Source organism: Eulemur rufifrons, chromosome 6, assembly GCF_041146395.1.
Source record: "Eulemur rufifrons isolate Redbay chromosome 6, OSU_ERuf_1, whole genome shotgun sequence".
Classification (NCBI taxonomy): domain Eukaryota; kingdom Metazoa; phylum Chordata; class Mammalia; order Primates; family Lemuridae; genus Eulemur; species Eulemur rufifrons.
Genome location: NC_090988.1, coordinates 52,571,423 through 52,599,234, shown reverse-complemented (window position 1 = coordinate 52,599,234; position 27,812 = coordinate 52,571,423). Strand labels below are relative to the sequence as shown.

The window sequence follows — 27,812 nt, the reverse complement described above, 5'->3', positions numbered from 1 at the left end:
GTTCTCAAAGCATGATGCCAGCTTGGCAATTTGACTGCAAGTCTTGGAAATCCTCTGGGGTGAGGATATTTGGGCTTGTAACATTAGTCACGGCAGGGAACTGGGGAGAGAGTGCTCGCCTGGAGCAAGAGACCTGGCTTCTAACTCCAGCTCTGCTGACAACCAGCTCCATGACTTCAGGCAAGTTACTGCTCACTGCTCCTCCCTGAACTCAGTTTCCTCTTTGTACATGTGGCCAACAGTGGTGAGGACCCTGGGCTGTTTGCCGGGAAAGGGCTTTGGGGCTCCGTTTTCCATTCCCCAGCTAACTAGCGTCAGTCCCCCTTCTTAGGCTCAGTGCCAAAGAGCTGTGGGAAGGGGGCCGTTTGTAAAAGCAGGAGGTGCCATAGTTGGGGGTCTGGGGACAGCAGAAGGGCACCACGGCAGACAAGGGCCTGGGGCGAGGGAGGCTGCGGGAGCTCCCTGGCTCCAGGGCCGACTCACTGTGAAGACTGGGGCCAGTCTCTGCCCCTTCAGGTCTCAGTCTCCACCCCTGTGAAATGGGTATAACCAGGCCTGCCCTGCAGAGTCCCTGGGAGAGCGTGTGGGAGACTGGATATGAACACAGCAGACAGGGTTGAGGGGTAATGCAACTTCTTATTTATTAATATATAATAACAAAAAAGATAAAGCTCATATCTGCAACTGTTTAGGTCTTTGTTATAATGTCTTGGTCGCTTTGTCTGGGCTGGCCGTGACCTTCAGCTCCGGGGTCTGGGCTAGGAAGACGTTCCAGTGACCTGCATGAAGGAAGGCAGAAGAGAGGTGTGCGTGTTTGCGTGTGCGTGCGCATATACACACCAGAGGCAGCGGCTGGGGTGGGAAAAGCTTAGGGCAAGGAGGAACTGTGTGTGGCCAGGGTTTGGAGACCAGGGGAGCATGGAGGTGAGTGTCCCCCTCATGCAGTTCCGGCACATGGCCCAGCCCTCAAGCAACCAACCTTTGTGGGGCAGGGCTGGCTTCCTGACACCTGCTGGGAATACTCGCCTCCCCCACCCGAAGCCCCTCCTGGGTCCATCTTCCTACGAGTCAGCAATTGCAGGGTACCAGGAGGAAAGGGGTCCGCAAGGTTTCGGTGGGAGTGTTCCCGCAGAGAGGGAGGAGGTAGCAGCAGGGTCTGGGGGCTCAGGCCCCTCCCCTACAGTCCTGTCTCCCCCACCCCCAAGACCAAGCCCAGCCAGCTCTGCTTCACCTTCCCGCTTCCGAGTTGGGAAATCTCTGGCCCAGACGCCCACTGGATTCCTGTGCTGGGAACTGACGTCTGTGGCTGACACCCCCCCACCCCCCCGCCACCCCCTCCCGGCACCAGCAGCCTGGGAACGCCCCGAGAGGCTCCGGCCTCCACCCTCCTCTTCCCCAGGCCCCGCTCCTCAGCCCACGGGCCCACCTTCGTGGGTGCCAGCGAGCAGCCGGAAGTTCTGTGCCTCTCTCTGGAAGTCTTGCTTCCTGACTTTCTTGATCTGAATCAAGTGGAAGATTCCTGAGGGCAGAGACAGGGACGTGAGCAGGAAAGGCAGGACCATCCGTTGGTGACACAGAGTGACTTAGACACAGAACTGACCCAAGCACCTCCCTCGCTGCCCCTGCTCATCAGGCACCAAATCCTGCTGACTACATTTCCACTCTCTTCCCCTGTCCCCCTGCCGCTCTGCTCACTCAGCCCCTGTTGTCTGGTCACTGCACTAGAGTCCTAACCCCTTTCACTCCCCCTGTAATCCGCCATCCTAACCGTGGTCACTCCACTGTGTGTGTTAGCCTGTCATTGCCCTTCCCTGACCTCCTGGCGCCTCCACAGTGAGGTCCATGTTCTCTGCTGACCTTGCTCCTGCCACCAGCACCGTCCTGCTCTGCCAGCACTCACCCGTCCCCAGGGGAGGAAGGAAGGAGGACAGGAAGGGAGAGAGGGAGGTTGGCTGGCTTGTATGGACTCGTCAAGCTTTTCTCCGGGCATAGACCGTGTGATAAAAACCAATAGTTGTGCTTATTCTGATAGCAAGAACTGGCAAGTGTGGAGTGAAGGTGCCTGGCCTGTGCTCCAGCCCTGACCAAATACTTGAAGTCCTCTGAGGGTGCGAAGCCTTTACAAATGCCACCCCCCTTCTATTCCCTTCTACTTCTGCTGTTGCCACCAAGTGAACTCCTACCAGTCCTCCAAGCCTCAGTCGCTCCTTGGGGCACCCACAGCACTTGGCTTCTGTTTGTGATTGTACCTAGTTCTCATGGGCCATCATTGTGTCTAGTCCTGGCTCCCCCACCAGACTGGGTACTCCTGGAGGGCTTTCCTCTGGGTCCTTTGAGCCTGGCCCACATTAGACATGTAGAATGAATGACTCCCTGGATGGATGGGTGGATGGAGGGATGGATGGAGAGACGGACGGACAGACAAATATATGTGTACCCAGTCCAGGCGAGGCCCTGAGGGGGAATGAGGTATTATCTGGATCCCCTGATGTTTGCATCTCATGGGGATCTGGCCACTAACACCACACATGGCCCTGAAGCCCTGAGCACATGGGCTACGAGGTTGCACCAGCTGTTACCCCGCAAGGTCTCTGGCCAGAAAGAACAGATGCAACAGCAAAGCCTCTGCTAGGCCAGCACCGCCTTCAAGAAAACCAAGAACTGGCCCTGCTTATGGGAATCAGAGTGGGGTCCCAACAAGGGGAACAGAAAACACTGATCCTGGCACTGAGTTCCAGGAAATGTCCAGCACCGTCCTCAGGACCCCCCACCCAGATGCCAAGGACCAGGATATAGAAGAGATGCCAAAGACCCAGGGGCAACATCACAGTGTCAGGCAGCAAACATGAGATGAGATGGGGACAGGTCCTTCTGCGCAGGCCTGCCATTGCTTGCTTCCCAGGTCACAGAAACATTGCAGAGGAGGTGACAGGGATGGGGGTAGGTCTGTAAAGCATAATTGAAAGGACTGGACTCTGGCCTGGAATGAAGAGCGAGGCTGAGGGTCATGGTTGTACTTCTTTCTCTTTGAAGGGCTGTGCCAGGTCTGAGGGCAGCTGGGCTCTGTGGATCCCCAGGGCAGAGCTGGCACCGCTGGGTGAGTCCCAGGAACTAGGACAGGCTCAGCTCAGTGTGAGGACACGCCCTCTCTGAGCTGAGCCGTTCCTGGCGTTGGAAGTGAGTGACTCACCTGTCTGGGAGTGGGAGTGGGGCCATGCGATGTGCAGTCAGGGGCCGGGCACCATTAGGAGGCTGCAGGGGGACTTCCTTCCTAGGCAGGGCTTGGAATCGAGACCCTTGAGGTCCTTCCTACACTGAAACCTTAGTGTCTAAAAGGACCTTAACCTCTCTGCTCAGATCCTGGTGCCTGCAGCTGGTCCCGCTGTGGTGTGGCCTCACCTAGCACCTGCCTGCTCGCTTTGTCTCACTCCTCAGGGTGGGAAACGGTGAGCAGTTCCCACTGAGAACCAGCCCTGGGGAGCGACTGTGTGAACTCCCACCGTCTGGGACAGGGAGGGGAGGGGGAGGCTGACGGTGCATTTAGGCAGCGGGGGGTCAGGAGAAGGGGTTGGTTTGCTAGTGGCAGGATGGTAGGGCCTGGAGCTGTGAAGTTGGAGAGTCCCCCCACCTTGTTCCCTTCCTGCTGGGCCTGGTGACGATGAGATTGACCATGAGCTGTGCCCCCTCTGTGCCATCCCAGCACACCTTGGTCTTCCTCAGGCACTTCTCTAAAGGCATAAGATCACCTCTGTGGAGATAGCACTGGGGACAGTCGGAACTAGGTTTGAATCTTTGCTTTACTGTTTAAACTGTGTGACTTTAGCAAGTCATTTGACCTCTCAGGCTCAGTTTTCTTATCTGAAAAATGGGGGCATTCATACATAGCCCTTAGGTTTCTCATGAGGATTAAATAGGCACATTATATACAGTGCCTGCTACATACTAGTGTCAGAGCACAGGGCATATGAGCGTGGGCTCTGGAGCCAGAGTCCGAGGCTGTCACTGCACGCACCCCTCTTGGCTCTCTGAATCAGGGAGGCCCAGCCTCCACAAAGCCTTCGCTGACCAGCTCTGGGCACCTGGGTCACTAAGCCATACGCTCCTAAGGACAGAGGCTGGGGGCCCATTACTCTCTGTGGTCCCAGCACCTGGGGGATCAGGGGAAGCCCAGAGTAAACATGCAGCCAGCACCTGCCCAGGGACTGATAGAATCTTAAGGCTCAAAAATCGTAAGGGCTACTGACTCTAACTCCCCAGCTGTGGACAGAATACCCCTGCCAGCCCTTGGCTGCACACTTCTCGTTCATGGGGCTCACTCCCTCCCTTCCACCGTAAGAAGGCTCTAAGTAAGAGAAAGTTCTTCTTACTGAGCTGAAATCTGCCTCTCTGCAATTCTAACCAACCTGATGTGGTGGGATGAGAAAGACATTTTTAGTGCCCACTACATGTCAGGGGCTATACCTATGTCATTTCATTTAATCCTCCAAAAACCCTCTTCCCCAATTAACAGAAGAGAAAACCGACACCCAGAGAGGTCATGTGATTGCCCAAGGCCACACAGCTAAGAAACAGGATTTGAACACCAGCCAGGATTTGAACCCAGGTCTGCCTGATTCCAAAGCCCCTGCTTATTGTCTGACCCTTGCGGTCACTTAGAACACGGCTGCTCCCTCTGCCTGGGGCAGCCCTTCGGAGCCGTGAAGCCAGCAGTCCTGGCCCCCTGAGTCTTCTCTTCTCCAGGCTGAACAGCTCCACTTTCTTCGTCGGGGGCAGAGTAGAGCAGGGAAAGAGCCGCCTCTGACGTCACAAGACATGGGCTCTAGCTCCCGTCCTCCACTTACTGGCTGTGTGGCCTTGGGCCAGGTACTTCACCTCTCTGAGCCTCAGTTTCCTCATCTGTAAAATGGGGATAATAATACCTAACTCTCAGGATCGTTGAGGATCAAATGAGATAGTGAATGTGAAAGCACTTTGCAAACTCTAAAGTGCTGCACACATTGCTTATTGTTGTCATTGTCATCATTCTAATCATCATTCCCTCTCCCATCCCCACTCCCCCCAGCCAAACCCATCAGTAGAGGAAAGTGACACGTATGAGTTTAGTTTGGATAGTGGCTTCATGTTTCACTCTACACAGGAGATTTATGTTTTCCAAGAGATTTATGTTTTACCAAGAAAACTCTCTTGACTTTCAGTTGGTGATATGAGCAGCCTGTTGAATAGGGCGAGTTTCTCACAGAATGAGAAATATGTTCTGATGTCACCTTACCTTGCCATGACAAGACCCACTGCTTAGGAAAGGCTGAACCAACCAGCCCCAAGGCCCCCCTGCTTGGAGGGCCCTGCTGCCTGGAAAGCTGTCCCCTCGCAGAGTGCCGAGAGCCTGCACTGGCCATCGTGACTCCATCAGGGTGGCCTTGCCCTGCCGGCTCCTCGCACGGTGCAGCAGCGCCTTCCCCCAGGAGAGGGAGCACTTTGAGACCTTGGCGCTCAGAGCCAGTGAGCTTATCAGAACTGTCAGAGTCACAGACAGAATCTTTGTCTCCCGACATCTTGGAATTGGGGACTCTTAAACCCAGAAGGGCGGCCAGGGGCACCTGACCAACAAAACGTCCCTAAGGCCCCTGTGGGGTCTGGAGCACGGGTAGGGGGACAGGCCCGCGGGACACCCAGCTGGGAGTGGGCCAACACCTACCTTTCACCAGCTTCCAGAGGTAGATCTCCACCTGGTCCGAGGCCTCGTGCTCAACGGCAAAGCGATGCAGGTTGTCTGGGCTGGGGGTCACTGACGTGTGGACGAGGACTCGGCCCGGGGCCTTGGGACACCTGGTGGAACTGATCTCACTGTGGCCAAGGTCTGCCTTGTCCTCTGGGAGAGACAAGAAGCTAATGAAGTGTTTGATAAACGCTGGCTATCCCTCTTGAAAGTCCTAGTATTTTAAAATTTTATGACTTCATGGAATCCAGAACATTATTTATTTCTGTCAGTATTTTTCAAGTGTGACATTCTCCACTGCTGTGCTTCTAACATGTCATGCATCTATCTATCTGCATTCTGTGGCTCTGAGTGCGTGCCCTCCACGTCTGAGACCTTCCTAGTATCTGCGGCCCTGGGGACAGAGACCAGGGCTCACTCTGGCCAGTCCCCTCCCTGTCCCCAGCACCCCTTCACACCTGGGCAAATCTTGCAGCACTTCCCAGCCACTTTCTCAGGGTGACGGCAGGGGTACTCGGTGGGGCAGTTCACACGCTGGCAGTCCTGGTGGCCATCCTGACAGGTGCACAGGATGCAGGGCAGGGGGCCGAAGGAGCGAAAGGCTGGGTGCCACACCTCCCCGTGGGAGTACGTCTTCCCGCCATGCACGCAGGCTGGAACAAGGAGGGCAGGAAGGGAGGAGGGTCAGTGTCTCAGGCCTGGCCAGAGCCTCTGGTCCAACAGTGGGCAGGGTGGGTCCTTGTGTGGCCCCCACTGCACCAGTCTAGTCCAGCCACACTGCCGGCAAAGTGCAGACTGGGGTATAAACCTGTCCCCTGTCCCTGCTCTCTGACATCCCCCACCTCCGCACTCAGGGCTGAGATGGGCCCAGCAGGAACTTGCTGAGTTTGGAGCGTCCTCCCCTGCCCTTCAGGGCTGCTTCTGCTGGAGCAAGGAGAGCGCTGGCCTGGCAGGAGAACCGAGGTCAGCTTCTGTCACCACCTGGCCATGTGAGCCCTGGCAGGTCCCTTTCCCCTTCTCTGCCTCTGGGTCCCATTTGTACAAAGCGGGGCCAGGACTAGGGAGCCCCATGGCTCCTCCTTCCCCACCAGCTGGGGTTCCCTGCAGTGAGGCCCCCCTGCTCCCCTTCTGCGGCCATGGCTGCCCCTCCGTCCTTTGTCAGAAACTCTCCCTCAGCACTTCCTGTGTTCATTTATTTACAGTGTCTTCTATGAGCCCCTTGAGGGGCTGTTTCCTCACCTGTCTGCTCCGTCTCCCCCATTTCCTTGCAAAGACATGGCAGATGCTCAAAAAAATATTGTAATGCTCCAGGCCTGGCTCTGTCTCTAACTCAGTACTCCAAACCTCAGTGTCCTCGTCTATCAAATGGGGGTTTAGACCTGATGACCTTTAAAGGCACCTTCAGTTTTGATGCTCTCTGGGTCTACAAGCTCACGGCCAAGTTGGGATTGGGGAGCTGCTGGGGGAGGGCGCAGGGTGGGTAAGTGGGAGCAGGCAGGGCCCCCTTCCCTGCCTCGCGGACTGGAGGAGGTCCAGGCCCCACCTTTCTTATGTTTCTCCTTCAGGACAATCTTGACAGTCGTGCTGCCTGCCCCCTTTGGTCGGAAGTGGCGAGGGATGAAGCCCAGAGGGACGCTGGGACCGGTGGGGGCTGGGGTGCCTGGGCCTCTCTTTCTCCCACCGTCACCCGAACACGGATCCTGAGGATGTCTCTGCAGAAGGCAGGGAGGATGGAGAACACTGGGTGAGTGTGGCAGGCCACCGCTGCTGGAGGAACAGCAAGACAGGCTGCAGCCAAGGGGGCCTAGGGGTGACACCAGCATGACTTCCCAGGGAAGAGGGGGCACAGGCTAGGGACAGGGAGATCTGGAGGGGGTATGAGATGTTTTCAGACAGTGGATCTTTGAAAACTGTCAGGGGACAGTGACTGGGAAATCCAGCTTCCACCAAGCCCTTCTCAGGCCTTGTCAGAGCCGGGGCCTTGGGGCTGGGGTGTGCAGAGGGTGCTGAGCTATTGCTCTGGGGAATAGCTGAGCAGGGACGTGGAGAACTTAATAGGGTGGGGGCTGACGTAGCTGACGCGGGGGACAAATGGGCAGTGAAGACAATGACTGATACTGCCTGCTCCAGTCATGACGACTGAGGCGCTGGATGCCAGCCGCCTCCCCCATCAGTAACGCTGTGCACTCACCGCCCCACGGTGTGACTGCGCCACGTCCTCCTCAGCTGACTTCTCGCTTGCCCCCTCTGGAAACTCAAAGGGAAGTTGGGTCAGCCTCAGGCTGTGCGGCCTTGCTGGCTAGAGCCCTGAGGCCTCCACCTACAGGGTCTGCCCCTCCCCGAGGCCTACTGCCACTTCTGCAGGCCCTGCCCACCAGCGGGTCCCTTTGCCCCAATGGGGACTTATTCCACTTCTCATTACAGCCTCTCTTCATCCTTGTTGGGTTAACGACATCCCTACAACTGGGTTGCTGCCTCAGTTTCCCCACACTGACCTCCTGGTCAGTATTAGGACTGAAATGCTTGGCTGGAACAGAGCATCTTGTTTAGTCCATGCTTAAAAGCCACCTCTCTGAGACCCTGGGCCATCCATACCCCTCAGTGCCCATCGTGGATGGCCCAAAGGCCCAGAATCCTGCTTAGCTGCAGTTTCCTATGCAGCCACTGTACCCTGCCACACTTGAAGTCCCCAGCCTAGAGTTACACTATACACTGCCAGGGCCCTACATTCCAGCCCCTCTGCCCCTCCAGTGTGGACACCCTAGGACTCCCCCAGCCCCATTCCCCGGGGAAGCAGCACACAGAGCCCTTTGGAGCCCTGCAGCTTCCTGAAGTCCTGAATGGCTCTGGCTCCCACCGAACATTCCTATTCAAAGCGCCAGAACACTGGAAACAGACCATGAGAAAGCACCAAGGCCAAGCTCTCAGCGAACACACAGCACAACTGAGGCCCAGAGTGGAGAAGGAATTTGTGAAGTTAGCTGGAGGAACCAGGACTAAACGGGAGTCACCTGACTCGGCTCCAGCGCCCCTTCCAAATGCCAGCATCTGGCGGTGCATCCACTGTGGAGCACTGCCCTACCTGAGTGCTGCCGCCTCCAGGAAGCTTTCCTTGACTACCCCAGCCCACAGGTAGCAGTTCCACCACTTCGTTGTCCTGATGCCCGGTCTGTCCTTCGCTAGCCAATGTGGCAGCCTCTCTGTTTCACATGGAGGTTCCACCTCGATTCTGCCTGACAGATGCGTTCTGAACCCCAGTGAGACCAATCCTGTGCCCAGCGCTGCCACGAGGAAGACATGTGGTCCCTGCCTGTATAGACCACTCTCATGTGCCACTTCTGGTCTCTTGGCCTCATCTGACTGCAGGGACTTTGTCCACTCGTGGGCCCTGCAGCAGCACCCTCTGCGCTTGCTCCCGACAGCTGCCTCAGCTCAGCCTGACAGCGCCCTCCTCACACCCGCGCCTCCTGTGCATGTCCTGTGTCCCCACTTCTGACCCCGCCCCACTCCTGCCTCTGTTTCTGGGGCTACTTGGCACCCACATGTGCATGCAAAACAGGGAATTAACAACCTTGGGGTGAACCTTTGACCAGTGGGCAAGTTGGGGTGGCTGGTGGATACATTCTTCCCTCTTCCTCTCCCGCCCCTAGACTTCCCTGAGGAGCAGAGACCACGTAGGGCAATAGGTCTCGCTTGGTCGTCACGTGGAGGCCAGCTCCCAAACACACCCTTGTGTTGCTTCTCTCTCCTTCCCTGCCTCACTCCCCCTTTCCCTCATTGCTGCTCTCTGGGATTGCAATAAAAAATAAGTGGCACATCAGCCTCTGCCACCGGCTCTCCGGGGGACCGGCTTAAGCCACCACCCTGGAGGAAGGAATGGTCTGCTACATGCTGGGTGTGCCCTGAGGTTCCTCCTGGCTCTGACCGTCCGTGGCTAGGTCCATGGAGCAGAGGGGAGGGTGGGCACGGCCACATCTAGGGACAGACTCACCTTTGCAGGCCTGGCAGCAGGAGTCAGGCAGCGGGAGGGGTGCAGGGCAGCCCGGTTCAGGACAGGTCATGAGGCCGCAGTAGATCTGGCCCTCCTGACAGACAGAGCAGACAGGCGCTGGGAGAGGAGCTCTCCTGAGGACCAGCCTTGGGGGCTAGGAGAGCACCCCTCCCTGGGGACAGATGGCCTCGAGGCCCCCCTGAGGTGGGGGAGGGAGGGAGCAGCAGAGTCTCCTAGGCAAGGCCCAGCCAGCTCAGAGGAGGGGTCCCCTGGACCCTCCCCCCTCCCACTTCCAGGCCCTGCGGGTGACTTCATCCCTAAGCTTCTAAAACTTTGTCACACCCACTCTCTGCCCCGGCTCCCACAGCAGCCTGGCGAAGTAGGATTCCCCCCAACTGACAGGTGAAGAGCCTGGAGCAGGGACTAGGCCACCTTAGGTCAGAGGGACAGTAGGGGCGGAAGGGAAGAGAGCCCAGTCTTCAGCCTTTTCCTACTGAAATCAATGTCCTTCTCCCCTGGCGTGGCACAGTGGGCCCACCAGTGGGGGACACCGGGTTCATCTTGCTCTTACTGGAGGCCCCCGGTCTCCCACTTCAGGATCCAGCCTCGAAAGGCAAGAACACAAGGGGAAGGGCCTCTGCGAGTCAGGGGCCGGTGACCTTTGGGGAGTCGCTTCTCTCCTCTGGGCCTGAGGTTGCCCCTCTGGGAAGTGGGGGCACGCCCACCTGGGGTGTGAAGATCCCCCGAGGGAACGGTCAAGAAGACCCTTTTTAAACTGTCAGGCACGATGCACCTGGGAGGAAGGGACATTGCTCTGAGTCCCCTCACTATTCCTTTCCCGAGTCTGAGAAGTGAGGATCTTATCCCTCGGGGGCGGTGGGAGTCAGGCCAGCCCCATACACAGGGTGAGAAGAAGGAGGGGGAGGCCCAAGTGTCCAGGGAGAAGGGTCAAAGAAATGACAGGAACGCTCTTACAACCCCAACCGTCATTCCTGTCTCTTCCCACAGCCCCTCCTCGTCCAGGCCCTTGTCCCTTCACAGGAGGCAGCATGACAGGGAAAAGAACACGGGCTTTGGAGTCAGGTAGTCCCGGGTCTGAATTCTGGCTCTGCCACTTACTGCTGTGTGACCTCAGGCAAGTCAGGTAACTGCCCTGAGCCCCAGTTTCCTCATCTGAACTAGGAATAGTGACATTCTTCTCCCAGGGTTATTGGGATACTGTCGTAAACAAGGCATTTCTATGCACGTAGTGACACAATATGCTAGACCATTGCCAGAGGCTCAAGGCTTGCAAAAGGGAACTGCCTGCTAGGGTGGTTTATAAGTGGTTACTCCTCATTATTTGTGGGTTGATACTTTAAGTTCAGAGCCTCAGACTGATGACACCCTCTCACAGGAAAGATGGGGAAGCAGGCCCAAGAGAAGTGACTCCCATGAGGTCACCCAGGGAACCAGGCAGGGCTGGAGCCCAAGCAATGGTCTCCAACAGCTGCTGTGCAGAGAACAGCAGAGATCACTTGGCCAGGCTCCCTTGCACACTGGGAGGAACTGAGGCCCAGGGAAGTGTGGTGACCAGGTAGTAGGAAGGAAATCAGGGGGACAGGCTTTCTCCTGCCAGTTCACAGGTGAGCTGCTACACGGTTAAGAATGACATGCCACAAAGCCACCTGCAAACCTATAGAAGGGCCTAGAAACGCCCCCTCCATGAGGAGGGGGGTGAAGACTTTCCAGATCAGGCCCTGCTTAGCTTCAGTCTCTGTCCCCTGTTAACACTGCAGAGTCAGCCCCGCCTGTCCCTAGGCCCAACTCTGACCACAGGCAGGAGGAGTTTGAGTAGCTTCAGATGAAATTCCACGTGCACAGTCTGGCCCCGTCCCTGTGCCTCAGGACTGATAACTGGTCATCCACTTGTTCATTCTTTCATTCGACTATCATTACAGACATCCTCTGCATGCCAGGCCCTGGACCAAGAACAGTGGAGGATACAGAACCAGAATGGGTATGTTTCCTCCCTTCAAGGAATGTGGTCTGTACTGGGGGAAACAGAAAGCTCAGGAGGTGTGGAAGCCCAGAGAAGGGTGGCCTGGCCTGGCTAGGGGCAGGCCATTGCAAACCCCGGATGCTGCCTTCTCCCTGAGCCCCTCCTTTGCCTTGACCAGGGAACAGTCCCCCCCCACCACCACCCCAGTCCACACTACTGTGCTTGTTTCCGGCCCAGACCACTGGCTTGGGCCGAGGGGAAGGGGAAGGCCTTACAGTGCAGCTGCAGAGGACACACTGGTTGGGCAGGCGGGAGGGGAACAGCTCATGGGCACTGAAGATCTCTCCATGTTGGTACGTGGTCCCATTGTGCTGGCAGGACTTTGGGGGGGCCCGGAGCCCAGAGGGTGTGTGAGGTTCTGTAGGTGGGGAGGGGCAGGAGGAAGAAGAAAATGAGGTTTCACGTGGATCTAAGATCTTTGTTATCCCATCTTGACATTTCCATCAAGCCCTGGCCTAGGCCTTGCCAGCCATTGCCCACATCAGCTAACCAAGAGGTCCCACTGGTACCGACACCTGACCACGTCCCTCCCTCCCACGGCCCCCACCGCAGCCTTTCAGCCCCTCAGTGTCTGAGCCAGCCCTGGCCAGAGTCAGAAGGAAAAGCCGGAAGCCTCAGCTCCACTGTGCCCTGCTCAGGTGAGGCCTGAATTGGTTCATTCAATTTTGCACGAGTGTTCGTGGAGCACTCCTGGTGCCGGGCACTGTTCTAGGTGCTGGGGACACGGCAGTGGACAAAAGAGAGTCCCCGCTCTCAGGGACTACATTCTAGTGGAGCCAGCTGGGATGATCTAGACTGTCTCTGTGCTTGTGTAAACTCCTGTCCCTCACAGGCCACCAGAGCCCCCTCACCACCTGCCCGTTAGTCGGTCCTCATCCTGCCAGGTCGAAGGCTAAACCTCCTGAGAGAACCCACTCGTGCATTCGAGACACGGTTCCCACCCCTCCGTACCAGGCACCGTGCCGGGCATTGGGAACGGGCTGGTGAATGAGACTCAGCCCCTGCCCTCAAGAAACTCAAAATCGCACTGGGGAGAGAGACAAGCCATGGGCAATGGCACTGCCTGGAAGGGCGAGGGCGGGTGGACGCTATGGCCGCACCGAGGAGGAGCCCTGTGACCCAGTCGGGACGTGGTCAGGGAGGGCTTCCTGCAGGGGCTGATGGCTGAGCTGTGTCTTGAAGAGCAAGTGGAGCCACACAGGCAGAGCAGCAGGGGATAGAAAGAGAGGAGTGAAGGGCATTTGAGCAAGGAGGGGCCTGGGCCCAGCACAGCGGTAGGGGCAGGGGAATCCAAGGTCAGGGAGGAGAGGCAGGGACCCCTGGAGCCAGCGTCAGACACGCAGGAGGCAGGATGAAGCCGAGAGCCTCCACTCCCCTAGGGAGCCCAGAGCCAGGAATCTCTGTGGCCCAAGTCAGAGCCACGGTCAGATCCCTACTGGGCTCCCACCTAGAAAATGAGCCCCTCTCCAGAGACTCCACACCGGCTCACCAGGAGAGCCCTGGTTCCTGAGCTCAGTGCTGAGGCCAAAATCTGGAGCCTCTTCCTTCATCACCTTCTTGACTAGCATCTTCTTGATGCTTCTAGACATCAATTGTCCTCTCATCTAAGTTGGCCTCCCCGTAGCTACCCAGCACGGGACTCTTGGTTATGCCAGAACCTCCTCTCCTCTCTCCTACCTCTACCTCCTAGAATGCCAGTCTCAGAGGCTCTTAAAATCTTAAAATCATGGAATCATAGACATTTAGCATCAGGGCACAGAATCCCCGAATCTCAGCCAGGACCGGGAGGAGTCTCAGAGCACATGAACCAATCCCTGCAGTCATTTCCAGCCCCAGGGTGGTCATCCTGGGGTCTCCCTGCAGGATCTCCCAGCCCAAGGTCACCCACCTGTACTTCCCAGAGTGCGTCCACTCCCTCTAGCTCCCGCCAGCCAGAGAGAGACTGGGGCCCTGGTGTGCCCATCAGCAGGCCCAGCAAGTCCCCGTTTCCTTCAGCTCCTGCCTACATTTCCTCCCTCCTCCTGCTGGGCGCAAGAATGGGAAGCTCGCTGCTACCCCAGCACTGCATGGGGATCCAGGATGTTTCCGCCCCTGAGCACCTTTGTGTCTCAACACCCCTGATGGCTGGGGAGGCTGCCCCTCTCCTTCCGGGGGGCCTCCCTCAGCCGGGGGCCCGTCGGGAGTGACATGGAGGTCAGTGGGCAACGGGAGGCCGGTGCGCGGGGAGGAGCAGGTGTGCGGGGAGGAGCAGGGCCACTTACCCACACACCTGGGACAGCACTGCTGTGGCTCCGTCACGGGCTGGGGGCAGTGGACAGGCGGGCAGTGGAGGCGGTAACAACTCACATGGGCGTTCTGAAGGGGACACAAGGGTCAGCCCTGGTTCCAAAGGACCACTGTCTCCCAGTGTCCTCTCCCAAGACCCCCACCCCAACTGCAGAACTCTGCACTTGTCTTAATCCTATGACAGGGTTAAAAACAGTGAACTTGAGTGTGCCTAGCTCCTCTCCTCACCTGGCCCACTCACCCACGCCCCTCTCCCACCCTGGAGCGGGGCAGACCTGTTCATGGATTTGCTCAGACGTTGTGTCCCCCTCGTGGTGTTTGAGAAATACAAGTAACAGCCTTGCGTTATTTTGACCTTGATCGAAGCTATTTTGACTGTGCTCTTTTAACTCTGGGTATGAGCATTTGTGATCAAGAGAGGAATGTAACACGAGGGCAGGTGACCCGGTGGGGGACAAGACTAAAAACCTGATGTAGAGATGACTCAGGGATTTGAGATCCCACCCCCCAATCTCTGCTTGCACAATCCTAGACAAAGCCCTTGGAGCTGGTACCAGAGAAGGAGGGGTCCAAAGTCCTTTCTCTTTTTCAAGTACAGCAAATGAGGGAGAATTGGGCCGAGAGACAAACACAGAGAGATGAGTAGAGACAGGAGAGAGGCCACTACCCCTCCTGGAAGTTTCCCCAGCTCACCAGGCAGTTTGTCAGCCCGCACCGTCCCACACCTTCCCTTCCCTCCCTCGTGCAGGGCTCACTCCAGTGTATCGTGAGGACCCACTTGCATCTGTCGCACCTATCCAGCCCTGACTTCCACAGGAATCCTCAGCACAGAGCCCGCTCCAAGTTAGTGCCTGCTCAAGTCTGAATACAGGAATGAGCGAGTGGGTAAATGAGAGTGAGGAAAAGAGGAATGGACAGTCCCCCTCTCAGATGGATGGAGCCAGCTTTGTTCGAAGCTTTGAAGTTGTCTGAGTTTGTTTCCAGCCCCCTTACCCACCTGGCTCCTTCCCCCGCCCTTGGGCCACCCAAGTTCCCTGACTGCACTTCTCCCAGAGGCAGCCTCTTGCACTGTGGAAGAGCCTAGACCAGCCATAGCCCTTCTGGGGTCACCGTTTCTCAGGGTTGCCAGAGGTAACCGTGAGAACTAATCCGTGCCAAGGGGCATCCCAGGGCCCAGGGAATGGGTCTGAGCTCTAACAGGGGCCTCCTAGAGCCCTGGCACACATGGCTCTTAATAAATATCTAGAGAACAAACTGAGGATGGAGTGGCAGGGACTGTGTGGCCTGAAGAGTCAGAATCTCTCTTGATTCCGGCCGCAGAGGAGCCAGGGATGGGGAAGGCCGGCAGCACGCAGCAGGCAGCAGGACAGGGACAGGCTGGGGGTGGAAGGGTGGCACCTGGCATGTGCCAAAGCCCTTTGCAGCCAAAGGGAGCTCTCAGGGAAGCCACAGCTTCCATTTACTGAGTGGCTACGAGGTAGGGGCTTTATATATATATAAATAGATGGTCTCACTTCATCTTCTCCACAACAGAAGTACCGTACTACTGTCCACGCTTTCAAAGTGAGAAAAGAGCCTCTCTGAGAGGTGAAGTTGCCTAAGATCACACAGCAGGCAAACACCGTCGCCAGGGCCGGGCACTTTCCACAGCACTGAGCCACCTGTGGCAGACGGGGCATGGACTCATTCCGTCACTCAGTACTTGCTGCAGGTCTGCTGGGTGGCAGGCCCCCTTCTGAGCACTAGGGACACAGCAGTGAGTGAGACCGAGGCTTCTGCTCTCCCGGAGCTTACATCCTAGCAGTGCGAGACAGACTATAAAAAAATTAAGCAAGTAGGAAGACGACAATGTCAGGTGTTAAATTTATGATAATAATAAAACAGAGTCATGTGATTTAGCCCCCAGAGGTAGACTATTTCAGAAACATCTGTGAGGGAAGGCCCCATAAGGAGGTAACATTTCCGTTGTGAACTGGAGGTGAGAAGGCGCCATTCCTGAGAAGATCTGGGGGAAGGACACCCCAGGTGTGGGGAGCAGGTAGGAACGGGCCTCAAGTGCTGGAAGGACTGACAGGAGACCGTGTGGCTGCTGCAGAGCAAGCAGGTATGAAATGAAGTTGGAGAATAAGGCAGAAGTCAGCCTTATTCTCTCACACACAGCCCCCGGCAGGGAATTTGAATTTTACTTTTGGTGCAACGAAAAGCGACTGGAGGGTTTTAAGAGCAGAACGACACGATCAGTTTTGTGTTCAGAAAAGATGATGCTGGCTGTTGTGCAGAGGGTGGATTTAAAGGGGGGAGCACCCAGGAGAAAGATGAAGGTGGCGTGGATTAGGGGCAGCAGCGATGCTGGGGAGAGGTGGAGAGATTGAGGGCGTATTTTGGAGACACCGGCAACAGTCCTCTGGGCTGAAGAAACTGTGTGTGTGTGTGAACTCTGGGGAAGGAGAAATGAATTAACTCTAATGGATCAGAAAACTTGGACTTTGTCAACTGGACCACATGATACGTCTGGAATTTTCTGTTATGGTTTCCTTTCTGTTCTCCAGCTATATTTCATAAAGTTCTTTTTGAAAAGGCTGATTGGGCTCAGATGTGCTCAGGAAAACTGAGGGGAAGTAGTCGTGGGGGGTTGTGTCCCCAATTCCACCTGGGGCTGACGTGGTGGAAGCAGTGGGCAATCAAGAGGGAAAGAGTCAGAGTAAGGAGAGGGGCTGGCCCACCCCCTCCTGCACCCCCAGCGTCTCCTGGGGACCTCTCCTCTGCTCCCATCCCAGAGGTTCTGTTTTAACAAGGGAGGCTCTTAGAGGCCTTCTGCGTCCCTCTCTCGGCTCCATGCAGGGAGAGAGGGATGAGGGGTTGGCTCCGGCTGGGAGCTACTACCTCTTCCTGCCAACCACCAGCACCCAGACAAAGCAAGCTGGGGGCGTCCAGACTGGGCTCCAGACAGCTGAGCAAAGCCAAGGGTTTTTCAAGCCTCCTGAGCCACTCTCTTCTCTTCCACCCCTCCAACCTCATACCTTGCTTGAGAATTCTGGACTACATGAGGGTCTCATTTATTCTACCCAGTTGATTTTACAAGGCCCTGTGGAGGTGCTGGATTGCCGTGGGGTGGGAGGAGAAGGAGGTGAGAACAAAGCCACATGCTCTGCGCCAGTCGGTTCGGCCTCTGGCAGGGCATCGTACTGGGCATGAGTGAGGGCCCAGCAAGACCTGTTCTCAGGGGCCCAGTCTAGGAGGGGCAGTAACCGACATCCACGGGTAATTATGACACCTGGCCAACAGTGATCAGGAGAAAGGGACAGAGAAACTGATGTGGATTCCAGAAGAAGAAAATACTCCCAGGTGGAGGTCGTTTGCTCATTTGGGTAAAGCCTTGAAGAATAAATATTTGGGCCAGTGGAGTTAGAGGAACACATTCTACAGTAGGGCAGGAGAGGTGGCTGGAAGGAATGGGAGGTAAAGTCAAAAAGGCTTTGCCTTGGGCCACATAGGAGGCAGGGAGGCTGGTACCAGTACTAGGTGGAAAGAAGGCTGGGATGTCAGATGGGAGACCCGGGTCCTCATCCCAGCCCAACCGGCCCATCGTGTGACTTATCTCTGGGAGGCTCAAGGTAGCCATCTTCTCCTGTGTGTTGAGTACTCAGCAGTGAAGTGGCTTGACCTAAGTCCCTCTGCTGCCGCTGACAGCACGATTCTAGGGGATCTGGTTCCAGGGTGCCCCTGACCTCCAGAGTCAGGCTGTCCCCCCTCCCCCTGGGGTGAATTTTCTGGAAGTTTCCCAGACATACCTGATGCATGTGGCCAGGTGGCCAGAGGGACCTACCTCAGCACAGGTGCAGCGCAGGCAGTACATCAGGCCTTGTGGCTCCAAGTAGGGGTGCCAGCTGTCACCAGGGGAGTATCTCTTCCCGTGGAAAAGGCAGAACATGTCTGGGCCTGGCAAACCAACCAGTCATCAGTCCTAGGAGGCTCCAACCCAAAGACCCTGTCTCATCCCCCCCACCCCCCTTTCTGACTCTAGGAAGGATGTCATCTGGACCACTCAGGCAAACGACAATCTGCTGGACAGTCGGGGGGCCAGAATGTCTGAGCGTGAATCTCAGCTTGACCACAGACTTGCTGTGTGACACTGGGCATGTCACTACCCCTTTGTGAGTCTTAACACTTAGTTCACAGGGCAGTTAGGGGAACAAGCAGTGAAAATGCTTTATAGATTTAAATTGTGGCATAAATGTTAGTTGTTATGATTAGATAATTAATATGAGGCCCAGAGAGGAGAAATGACAGTGCTAGGGCCACAGGACGAGTCAGCCGCCAGGCAGGGATGACCGTACTCGTCCCCTGAATCTTGGTCCGGTGCTCCCTCTGCCCTCATAATCACACTTGTTTCCTGTACTTTGTCCTGCGTGGCTTATGTATTTAGTACATCATCACACCCTGCCTTCCCTCCCCTCCTTTCTTTCCTTTTCCACCCCTTTCTCTCTCCCACACAGACACAGGCACACACACACAGGGTCCTCTCTGGGTCCTGTGACCTGCATTTTGAATAAAGCCACGCACAGCAGCTTTCCTGCCTTCATACTGTGCCACATTGCTGCATCTCTGGGGCGGGGGGGAGGGTTCACAGGCTGAGGAATCCCCCTCAGCGCTGGGGGATGGGCTGGAGCACGGCCCCTGGCACACGGCTCCAGGGAGGGAAAAGGAGCTCATGGGCCAATCCTGACCTTAGAAAGTTTTCTTTGTAAGAAGCTGAAATTCGGTTTCCCTCTGGCTCCCCCACCACTCCTGCTCTATCCGCTTGGGCCTTCTAGGACAAAGATTTGAGGCTGCATGATGCCTTCAGTCTGTGTGTCAAGGGTTGCTGAGGGCCCGAGGAACACGTGGCTCAGTTTCCTCCCCGGTCCCTTCCCAGCCCCTTCCCAGCCCTTCGAAGTGGAGGAGTGATCAGTTTGTCTCTCACATTCCCCAGCAAGTCAGCAAGGCCCGCTGGCCCGGCTGGCCCGTATCAAATGAGCTGTGTTTATCTCTCAGCCTCTACTGGCAGAGAGGGTGGACACAGGCCCAGCTGGGGTGCCGGTCAGAGGCAGCCCAACTCTCCAAGGAGTGAATAATGTCTTTCTTCCTCAGTCTCCTCCCCTGACCGGGGCGGGGGAGATTGCAACACTGCCACCACCTTATGTCTCAGCCTGTTGCTGAAGAAACCTTGTCCTACCTTCCTTGGGGTGGCCCTGTAGCCCTGGCCCCTGTGCCAATTGGCACCCCCTCCACCTAACCGCCTGCTCAGAGCATGAAGACAGAAAAAGTGTCTCAGTCAATGCCCAGGCCAGAAAGCCCCTTCCCTCCACCAATAGATCTGGCATGAGACTGAGAATGTGGGGGGCCTGGCAGGAGGTCCCCTGTGGCCACAATTCCCACCCCACCATGCCCTCTAAGGTGAGAGGCAAAAGGAAGGGTGGCATTGCTTGGAGCTGTCTCTTCTTCTAGGGAGGTGAGTGCCCAAGGCCATGCCAAAACCAGCAGGAGGAAGGCTTGCCAGGCGGCAGGGTCCTGGCACTAGCCCCAATCCTTGTACGAGGCTCATGGAAAGAGCTCTAGTTCCCTAAGCTGCAAGTTCACTGGGTGACTTTCAGGAAGATTGCTTCTTCCCTTCTCTGAGCCTCAGTTTCCCATCTGCAAAATAAGGGGAGTGGGGTAAACTATGATCTTTGAAAATTTTCTGCATAGTTTATGAATCCATGATTTCAAGATTCTAGGACTCCAAAGACCTAGGTTTCTAACAGTGAAGATTTGAGAATTCCATGTTTCTTAAAGCCTACAATTCACAGAACACAAAACTTCCAGAATTGTAGCATGTTATGGTTCTGAGATTGGATCATTCCAAGATTCTAGGAGTCTTGGATGTTTTGATGGTCCCAGTGCATGCCAGGCTCTCAGGGGCTCCCAGGCAGATTGGGATGAGGTTCGGGGCACCAGTGGGGCCAATCCTGAGTGACATTGTGAAGGAGGCAAAGTTTGTCTCTCACATCTCCCTCCTTTCCGACCCACTCCCTTTGGACCCCTGTGGCCTTCCCACTCCTGCCCTGGCCAGGGCCTGCCCTGCTTTCTCTCCCACCCCCCCAGTGCCTGCGTCTCTCTCCCCAGCTTGGGGGCCAAGTGCCCTTCTCTCAGGGTCCTGGAGTCAGACAGGCTGGGGTTCAAATTATGGATTTGGCTTTTATTTGCACCCTGAGTTTAGAGAAGTTACTTAACCATTCCAGGCCTCTGTTTCCGTATCTATTAAATGGAACTAGTAGTAATACTTACCTTGTGGGAGTTTTATAGAATTAAATCAGATGTAATATGCCTAATGCCTGACATATATTAGATGCTCAATAAACTAGTAGGTAAGAACAAACAGACAAAAATCAGACCTGGGCACTGACCCCAAACTTCCTTAACAGTCTGTTTCTCACGGTATTTCTTCGATTCCCAGAACTCTATGTGGCAGCCTCCAGGCACCTACTATGGCATGAACATTACGGTACCCACCGAGGCCAAATCTCCTGTGTCTCACAACCCTATTTCCCATGGCCCCCTGCACTCTTCCAGCTCCACTCACAAGCCAGGCCAGTCTTCCTCAATGTCACCTCCTGGCCACACAGACCTTGGGCTGGGATACAGAGATGAAAGTGGCTCAGGAGGTCAGAGGAGAGAATGGGAAGGCAGGAGTGAGAGGCAGAGGCCCAGGGAGGGCCTTGAGAGCCCCGAGGGCAAAGGAAAGCCATGGAAAAGCTGTAAACTGGGGAGTAAGTGATCAGGTTTGCATTTTAGAACCATCACTGTGGCCACACAGAGGAGGAACAGAGACTGATTAGAGGGCAGGACTGGAGGCCGGGAGACCAGGGAGAGGCTGGGACAGTGGGTAGAGAGGGTGAAGGAGCAGTCAAGGATGGGTTTAAGGTTTGGAGCCTGACCCTGTGTATTTATAGGTGAATTGGGGGCGCTTGGCACAATGGGCAGCAAATGTCCTTGTTAGTAATACAGTGGTCCCCCCTTATCCACGGGGGTATGTGCCAAGCCCCGCCCCCACCGGTGGATGCCTGAAACTGTGGAGAGTACCGAGCCCCGTATAGACTATGCATGAATTTCTTTTTCCTTCTTCACAGTTTCACAGATAAAAGATTCATTCTTACTATAGATCTTAGCGACCTCAGCATATGATTTTTTTGTCTTTCTTAAGTCGAGAACTTTCACCTTTTCACTTAAGGAAGCGTTTCATGGCTTCTCTTCGGCAGACCCGAATTGCCGGCATTGCTCCCCTTGCTCAGTGGGGCCGTTAGGAAGTAAAGGAAGGTTCTTGGAACACGAGCACTGCGACCCCACGATAGTCCATCTGATAACCCAGACGGACACTTACTAAGTGACTGACTAACGGGCTGGTAGCGTACCCAGCGTGGAGATGCTGGACAAAGGGATGATTCACGTCCCGAGTAGGACAGAGTGGGATGGTGAGAGATTTCATCACCCTACTCAGAATGGCATGCAATTTAAAACTTATGAATTCTTTATTTCTGGAATTTCCCAGTAATATTTTTGGACTGAGGTTACCCACGAGTAACTGAGACCAAGGAAAGCAAAACTACAGATAAGGGGGGACTGCTCGAGTAATATTACTTCCCATTACTCATGCATTTATTGAGCTTTTTATCTATCAAGTACTATATACATCCATGGGCCTGGGACATGACTGAAGACACAGTCCCCACCCTCAAGGAGCTCGCAGCCTAATGAAGGAGACAGATATAACACAAGTAGTTTGACAAACGCTACGACAGTGTGAGCACAGTCTTCAGGGGAGGCTTCTCTGACAAGATGCTGAGCTGGATCTTGGCGGTGTTAACAAGGTACGGGAGGGGAAGGGCTTCTTAGGCAGCAGGAGCTACATGCAAAGGCACAGAAGTGGGAGTGGACATGGTTCACACAGGACACTGAGGTGGCTGTGGTGTGCTGCACACTAGCTCTTCTTCAAAAGCCAGCTTAGATGCCACCCTTTATGTGAAGCTGCCCCAACCTTCCAGGCCACTGGCCTCTCCTGCAGAACTGAGTTCAGTCCTCTATGACAAGTCTCATCACAATGGATTAGAAGTAGTTACTAAGTGGGCTTTTCTTTTCTTTTCTTTTTTTTGAGACAGTGTCTTACTCTGTTGCCCAGGCTAGAGTGCCGTGGTGTCAGCCTAGCTCACAGCAACCTCAAACTCCTGGGCTCAAGCGATCCTCCTGCCTCAGCCTCCCGAGTAGCTGGGACTACAGGCACACGCCACACCCAGCTAAGTTTTTCTATTTTCAGTAGAGACGGGGTCTTGCTCTTGCTCTGGCTGGTCTTGAACTCCTGAGCTCAAGTGATCCTCCCACCTCGGCCTCCCAGAGTGCTAGGATTACAGGCATGAACCACCGTGCCCAGCCTAATTTTTATGTTTTCAACATGCTCCCCACAAAAGTGAAGATCTCATTAAATTTTATGCTCAGTGCACAGGCTACATAGAGTTGGTGCCTGATAAATGAAATGAACAATAAAAGAATGGAGTTAACAGAGGAGAGGTTTTGGATCCTTAATCCTAGAAACCTCTTTCTTTAACAAAAAGAGAACTTCATTATATGAAAGGAGGGCCAAATACCTTGCCACCCAACAGGAATTAGTTTTTCACTTTGACCTCCCCCTTCCAGCTCCCTGCCCTGTGAACTCTCAAACCACCTGCCAAACAAAATAACACCATGTACAGAAAGATCAGGAGCCTGGGGCAGCTAAGGGGATGAGCGATTCTATGGTTTTCAAAATTCCCAAACTGTCCCCATCCAAGTTCATCCCACAGTCTGACTTGAAACTCTCATGCTCTGATAAAAGTCTTGTCAGGGATCAGGTAGGAGTGGGTAGTATGGTCGGGAGTTCTCCCAATAGGAAGCAGAAAGACAACCAGAAAGAAGCTTCTGGGCTTGGAGGGAAGACTGGATAAGGCCATGAAAGTGGCAGCAGGAGGGGCTGGCATGAGAGGAGAGAGGTCAGGAATTGTGGCTGGCCTGTCCCCAGCCTGCAAGAACTCAGGAAAGCTAAGTGAGCCAGGCTGCTCAGGAATGTAAAAATGTTTACATCTCTTCCCTCACACCCACACAGCCATACTTTATTTATTTATAGTCCCCTCTTCACACAAACAAACTTGAGACATAAGCTCTGCTGTGGACCCTGGCACCCAATGGGGGAGGCCTCTTAAGGGAATCAGAAGAAAAACCTCAGTTCCTCAGTGGTGGTGCTGTGCAATCTTGGGAAAGGGACTGTACTTCTCTGAACCTGACTTTTTCATCTGGCACATGACAGATGTTCAGGAGCATAGATGGGCCTCAAGGGAGAGAACTGTCAAACCAGGACAGGCAGCTCTGTTACCTGTTAAAGGGTAGGGGGCTTGGATGGGACTGTTTATATTCTATTCTGCCTTGGACGTACACACTTAGATTCATAGAATCTTAGGAAGTTAGAGACTCAGAGATGATTTCTAGTCTTCTCATTTTACAGATGTTGAAACTGAGTCCCAGAGAAGGATTGGGACTTGCCTAAGATCATTGATTCATGCCAGCACAAAGTGCAATGCCAGTCTTCAGATCCGGAGAGGATGCTTATAGGGACACCCAAGCCCCTAAGGGACAGGACTGGAAGAAATGGCTTCAACTTGCAAACGAAAGGATTCAGGCGAGATAGAAGCACAAACTCATGAGTACATGAATGAGTGACAGAATAAGGCTGTGGAACAGCCTTCTCTGGGATGGGGCCCTGCCCTGAGGCAGGGGGATGCCTGACATGATCTCTGTACTACACCTCCCGGGGGCGCCACTCTCATACCAGTCCTTTCCTTCCGGAGTCCAAAGGATTCACGGTCTTCCTGCCAGAGCCCAGCGCCCTGGTCAGTGGCTGAGGGAACTTGAGAGGCCAGTCCTGGAACAGGTGCAACAGCTGGAGCAGCTGTGCAGCTGTTGCCCGGCTCCGGCTCAGCAGCCCGCAAGCCAGTGAGTGAGGCAGAGACCTCTACTGGTGGGAGAGCAGAGGTGCAGGACGGCCTAGGCAGAGGCAGAGCGGGGCCCACCTGGAGCTGGACTTCAGGCCTTGACGCAGGTGCCTCCCACTGCCTCACGCACTTCTGGATAGATGCATGGGGATGTGACTAAGCTGCGAGGCCGGGCAAGGTCCCTACTTGTGGGTCTCCCACTAAAACCCACTGCCCCAGGCCCTCCAGGCCCTTTTTCCTGGTGTCTGAGGGCCCATCTGTCCACTCTCCTTGGCAGGGCAGAAGTACCCACACTGCCCCAACTGCCTTTTCCAAAGGTCACAGTGGACTCAGAATCAAGGCAACGACATCTCTGGATCTTAGAGACTTAGAATCATGGGCTGTTAAAGCTAGAATGGTCCTCAGTGATCATCCACTTGCGTCCAATATCTCACTTTACAGGTGGGAAAACTGAGAGACAGACAAAGGCAACTTGTCCAGGGTCACAGTGGCAGCACCAGGCCGGGGCCCTGACTTTCTGACTCCAAGCTTGCCCTCAGCACATCACACCGTGGGGAGCTCCCTTCCTGCCCCACGCCTGCTTCTAGGATCTGGGATTCCATCACCTGGGAACAAAAGCTTCAATTCATATCATACATAAAACCCCTGAAGAAAGGATAGAGGGATGGATGTTTTTACTTGGTAACTGACTCTCTCCTGAAAGCAGGGTTGGATGGAGGGAGGGAAGAGAAAGCAGAAGCATGCTGGACATCTAAAAGGGACAACTAGTAAGGGAGAAGCACAAAGGAGAGGAGCTGAGAGGAGCAGGGGAAAGAGCACTGGAGAGGGAGTCAAGAAACTTCTCATTCCCAAGAGGTGACCAGTGTCTGGAGTGACCAACATCACACATGCCTGTGGCTCAGCCTGGGACTGGGACCAGTACCAATCGGTAAGCAGGGACCGAGCCTAGGTAGGGGGTCTAGCCTGGGTGTGGAATTGAGGTTCCATCTGTGGTCAGGGTTGGAGGATTAGGGCTCAGTTTATGGCTGGAGTTGAAACTCAGTCTGGATTGGGATCAGGGCTCAATCTATGGCTGGAAATAGAGCCAAAGATAGAGTACGTTTTGTTTGAATAGCCTTGTACGTCAACTGAGGAGCAAGCTGCCACCTGTGCCCACAGGCCCTTGGCATTCTGCAGGGCTTGGCCACCTCTGGAGCCTGACACCACACAGACTTGAGAATTTCCATCTGTTGGCACCACTTCTGAAAGCACCTTAGATGTCACCAGGAGATTTCTTGCCTTCATAGGCTTGTGCTCCCTTTTAAACTAAGACGAGGACTTTCCTAAGAGACATTCAAATAGCATCCTGGCAAATGACTACGGTATTGTTTCTAGATTCATAGATTGTCAGCACTAGAAAAAATGAGTCTCAGAGAAGGGAAGTGATGTATCCCAATTCACACAGCCAATAAGTGACAGATCAGGGACTAGGATCCAGGTCACTGTCTTTTCTTTAATAACTTTGCTGTGTGACCTTGGGCAAGTCACTCCTTTCTGGACTTCAGTTTTAACTTTAAGGATAGGTGAATTGATGGGTAGAAGCAGATGATTTTCAAAAGCTCTTTCAGCTCTGACATCCTAGAATCTTAACATTCTCCACTGAATGCCAGTCCACCTCACCTTAACTCAAGTTGGCTCCAAGTCTTTTTCTCACATGTCTGGAGCTCTCTATTTACAAGACTATAGGGAAGATGGAATACTGGCAGGACCTACTGAGAGGTACAGAGTTGAAGGCCCATGGAGGCACGGAGGAGGGGAGACCAGAGTGGATCACATCACCAGGGAGAGTTAGCTGGAAGAGGTGTGACCTAAGCAAGGCCGTGAGGGGCTGACAAGGTATGGCAGGGAAAGAGGAGGGGTGCACATAGGACACGAGCAATCTCGCACAATGGCCTGGTTCTAGGACCTTTCCAAGGTGCATCAAGAGCAACGCTATCTGGAGAAGAACCCTGGGGGCTAAGAACAAGGTGCCACAGGGAAGGGGGCGCTAAGAACAAGGTGCCACAGGGAAGGGAGGCAGGCACGGAGGGCATCCTATGCAAAGTCTCTTTTAAGAAACAGCAGGCAGGTATTAAAAGGAAACCCCCAGGGTTCAAGGAGGGGGAGGAGACATTTACTGAGTACTTGGCATTGTTCTGGCACTTTTTGTGCTGGACACTTTAACACATTACCTCCTTTGAGTCTCCCAAGAACCCTTCAGTTTCCAGGTTAGTATCTCTCTTACACAAATGAAGAAACTGAAGCTCAGAGAAGTTATGACTTATAAAAAGTCACACAGCTATAAGGGGCAGAGCCAGAAGTTGAACCCAACCCTGAGCTCTTTCCATTACTTGTTCCTAAGGACGTCTATGAGTCCATGCTGGTGGGCTAGAGACATGCAGCCTGCTCCCGTCAGCAGAGACAAGACAGACAAAATCCAGCACCACCAGCTCCAGAAAGTCATGTGCAAAAGAAAGGCATGGATGGAGAAGCTGAGCTGTGGAGAGGAAAGAGCACCAGGCTGGGAGTTGGGAAACTGGAGTTTTAACCCAGGCTCTGTCCTGTATGACCTGGAGCAAGCCACTGCCCCTCCTTGGCCTCAGTTTCCTTATTGGGTATTTCAGGGTTTGAATTAAGCTCTTTCCTTCTCATTAAGAGAATCTTTGGTTTGGTTTCGCATCCTCACGGCATTCGAAGAGATTGGCCGGGGATGGGATGGGGGATCACCAGCCTATTGTGGGGACAATGAGGAAACTGAGGTTCAGAGAGGTTATACTGTGTCTAAGTGGAAAAGCATGAATTAAGGAACTGATATTTTTTGAGAGAAGCAACCATGCACCAGTCTTGTGCTCGATGCTTACCTATGTTCTCTGATTTAATCTTATCAACAGTCCTAGTATTTTTACTTGCATTTTGTAGATTAAGAAATTGAGGATCAGAGAAGTGCTGTCCATGTCTGCCTCCCGTGAGCTTGTGTCATCCAGGCTAAGAGGATGAAGACCCTATTCTATCTCACTGTGCCCTCTCAGAGACTCACACCACCAATTCAGCATTCCTTCCAGAAACCATGGGGCAGGGGGGAAAGTGTAGGATTTAGAATTAGAGGGTTCTGGCTTTGGATGGCTAAAACTTACAGAACTCTCCTTGCTCAGCCTAAGTTTTCTCACCTGTAGAATGCAAATGATGGATCAAAAGAGATAAAGGAATGGGAAGGTTATCCTAGATAGCTCTCCTTTCTTTCCAGGGGCTCTTTCCAAATGCAAAAGCCTTTTCTTCTTCAGCACATCCCTTACCTGCAGCCAAACAGACCTGACTCTCTACTAGAAATAGAAAGTCCCCTGCCCTCAAAGCCCTGCCCTGCCTTCCCTCCCCCCCCCCCCCCGACTCCCGCTGCCCTCAGCACCCCCATCCTCAGGTCCACGGCGGCAGCAGCCCCCTCTCAACTCTGAGTCTTGCCAAGTTCTCCCCCGACCTCTCGAACTCACCAGCCCATAGTGGTCCGCAGAGGAGTCGCCACCCCTCCTGGCACAGGTGCTGCCTGGACGGCTGTCAGAACAGTTTGGGGTCCCAAGTCCCGGCACTTTCCCGCACATCCCAGGGGCCCACATCCCTCCTCTGTCCGCCCAGCCTCTCCCCCGACTTACGGGCTCGAGCGTGGGAGTCCAAAGGGAACCAGAGCAGCGCGAGTCCCAGCAAGGAGGCGAGGACCCTCACCTCGGGAACCAT

General features: G+C 54.6%; 1 protein-coding gene across 1 annotated transcript; it reads right to left on the bottom strand.

Annotated features, from left to right (window-relative positions):
• Positions 1–688: 688 nt before the first annotated feature.
• CHRDL2 (chordin like 2) lies at positions 689–27,812 on the bottom strand. Its single transcript, XM_069469248.1, has 12 exons — positions 27,731–27,812; positions 17,861–17,973; positions 14,010–14,103; positions 11,964–12,106; positions 9,708–9,801; positions 7,908–7,963; positions 7,260–7,428; positions 6,175–6,369; positions 5,696–5,869; positions 4,842–4,896; positions 1,427–1,519; positions 689–779 (listed from the first exon to the last, which is right to left on the bottom strand). Exons 1-12 carry the CDS (start codon positions 27,810–27,812, stop codon positions 689–691), a joined length of 1,359 nt encoding a protein of 452 aa, XP_069325349.1.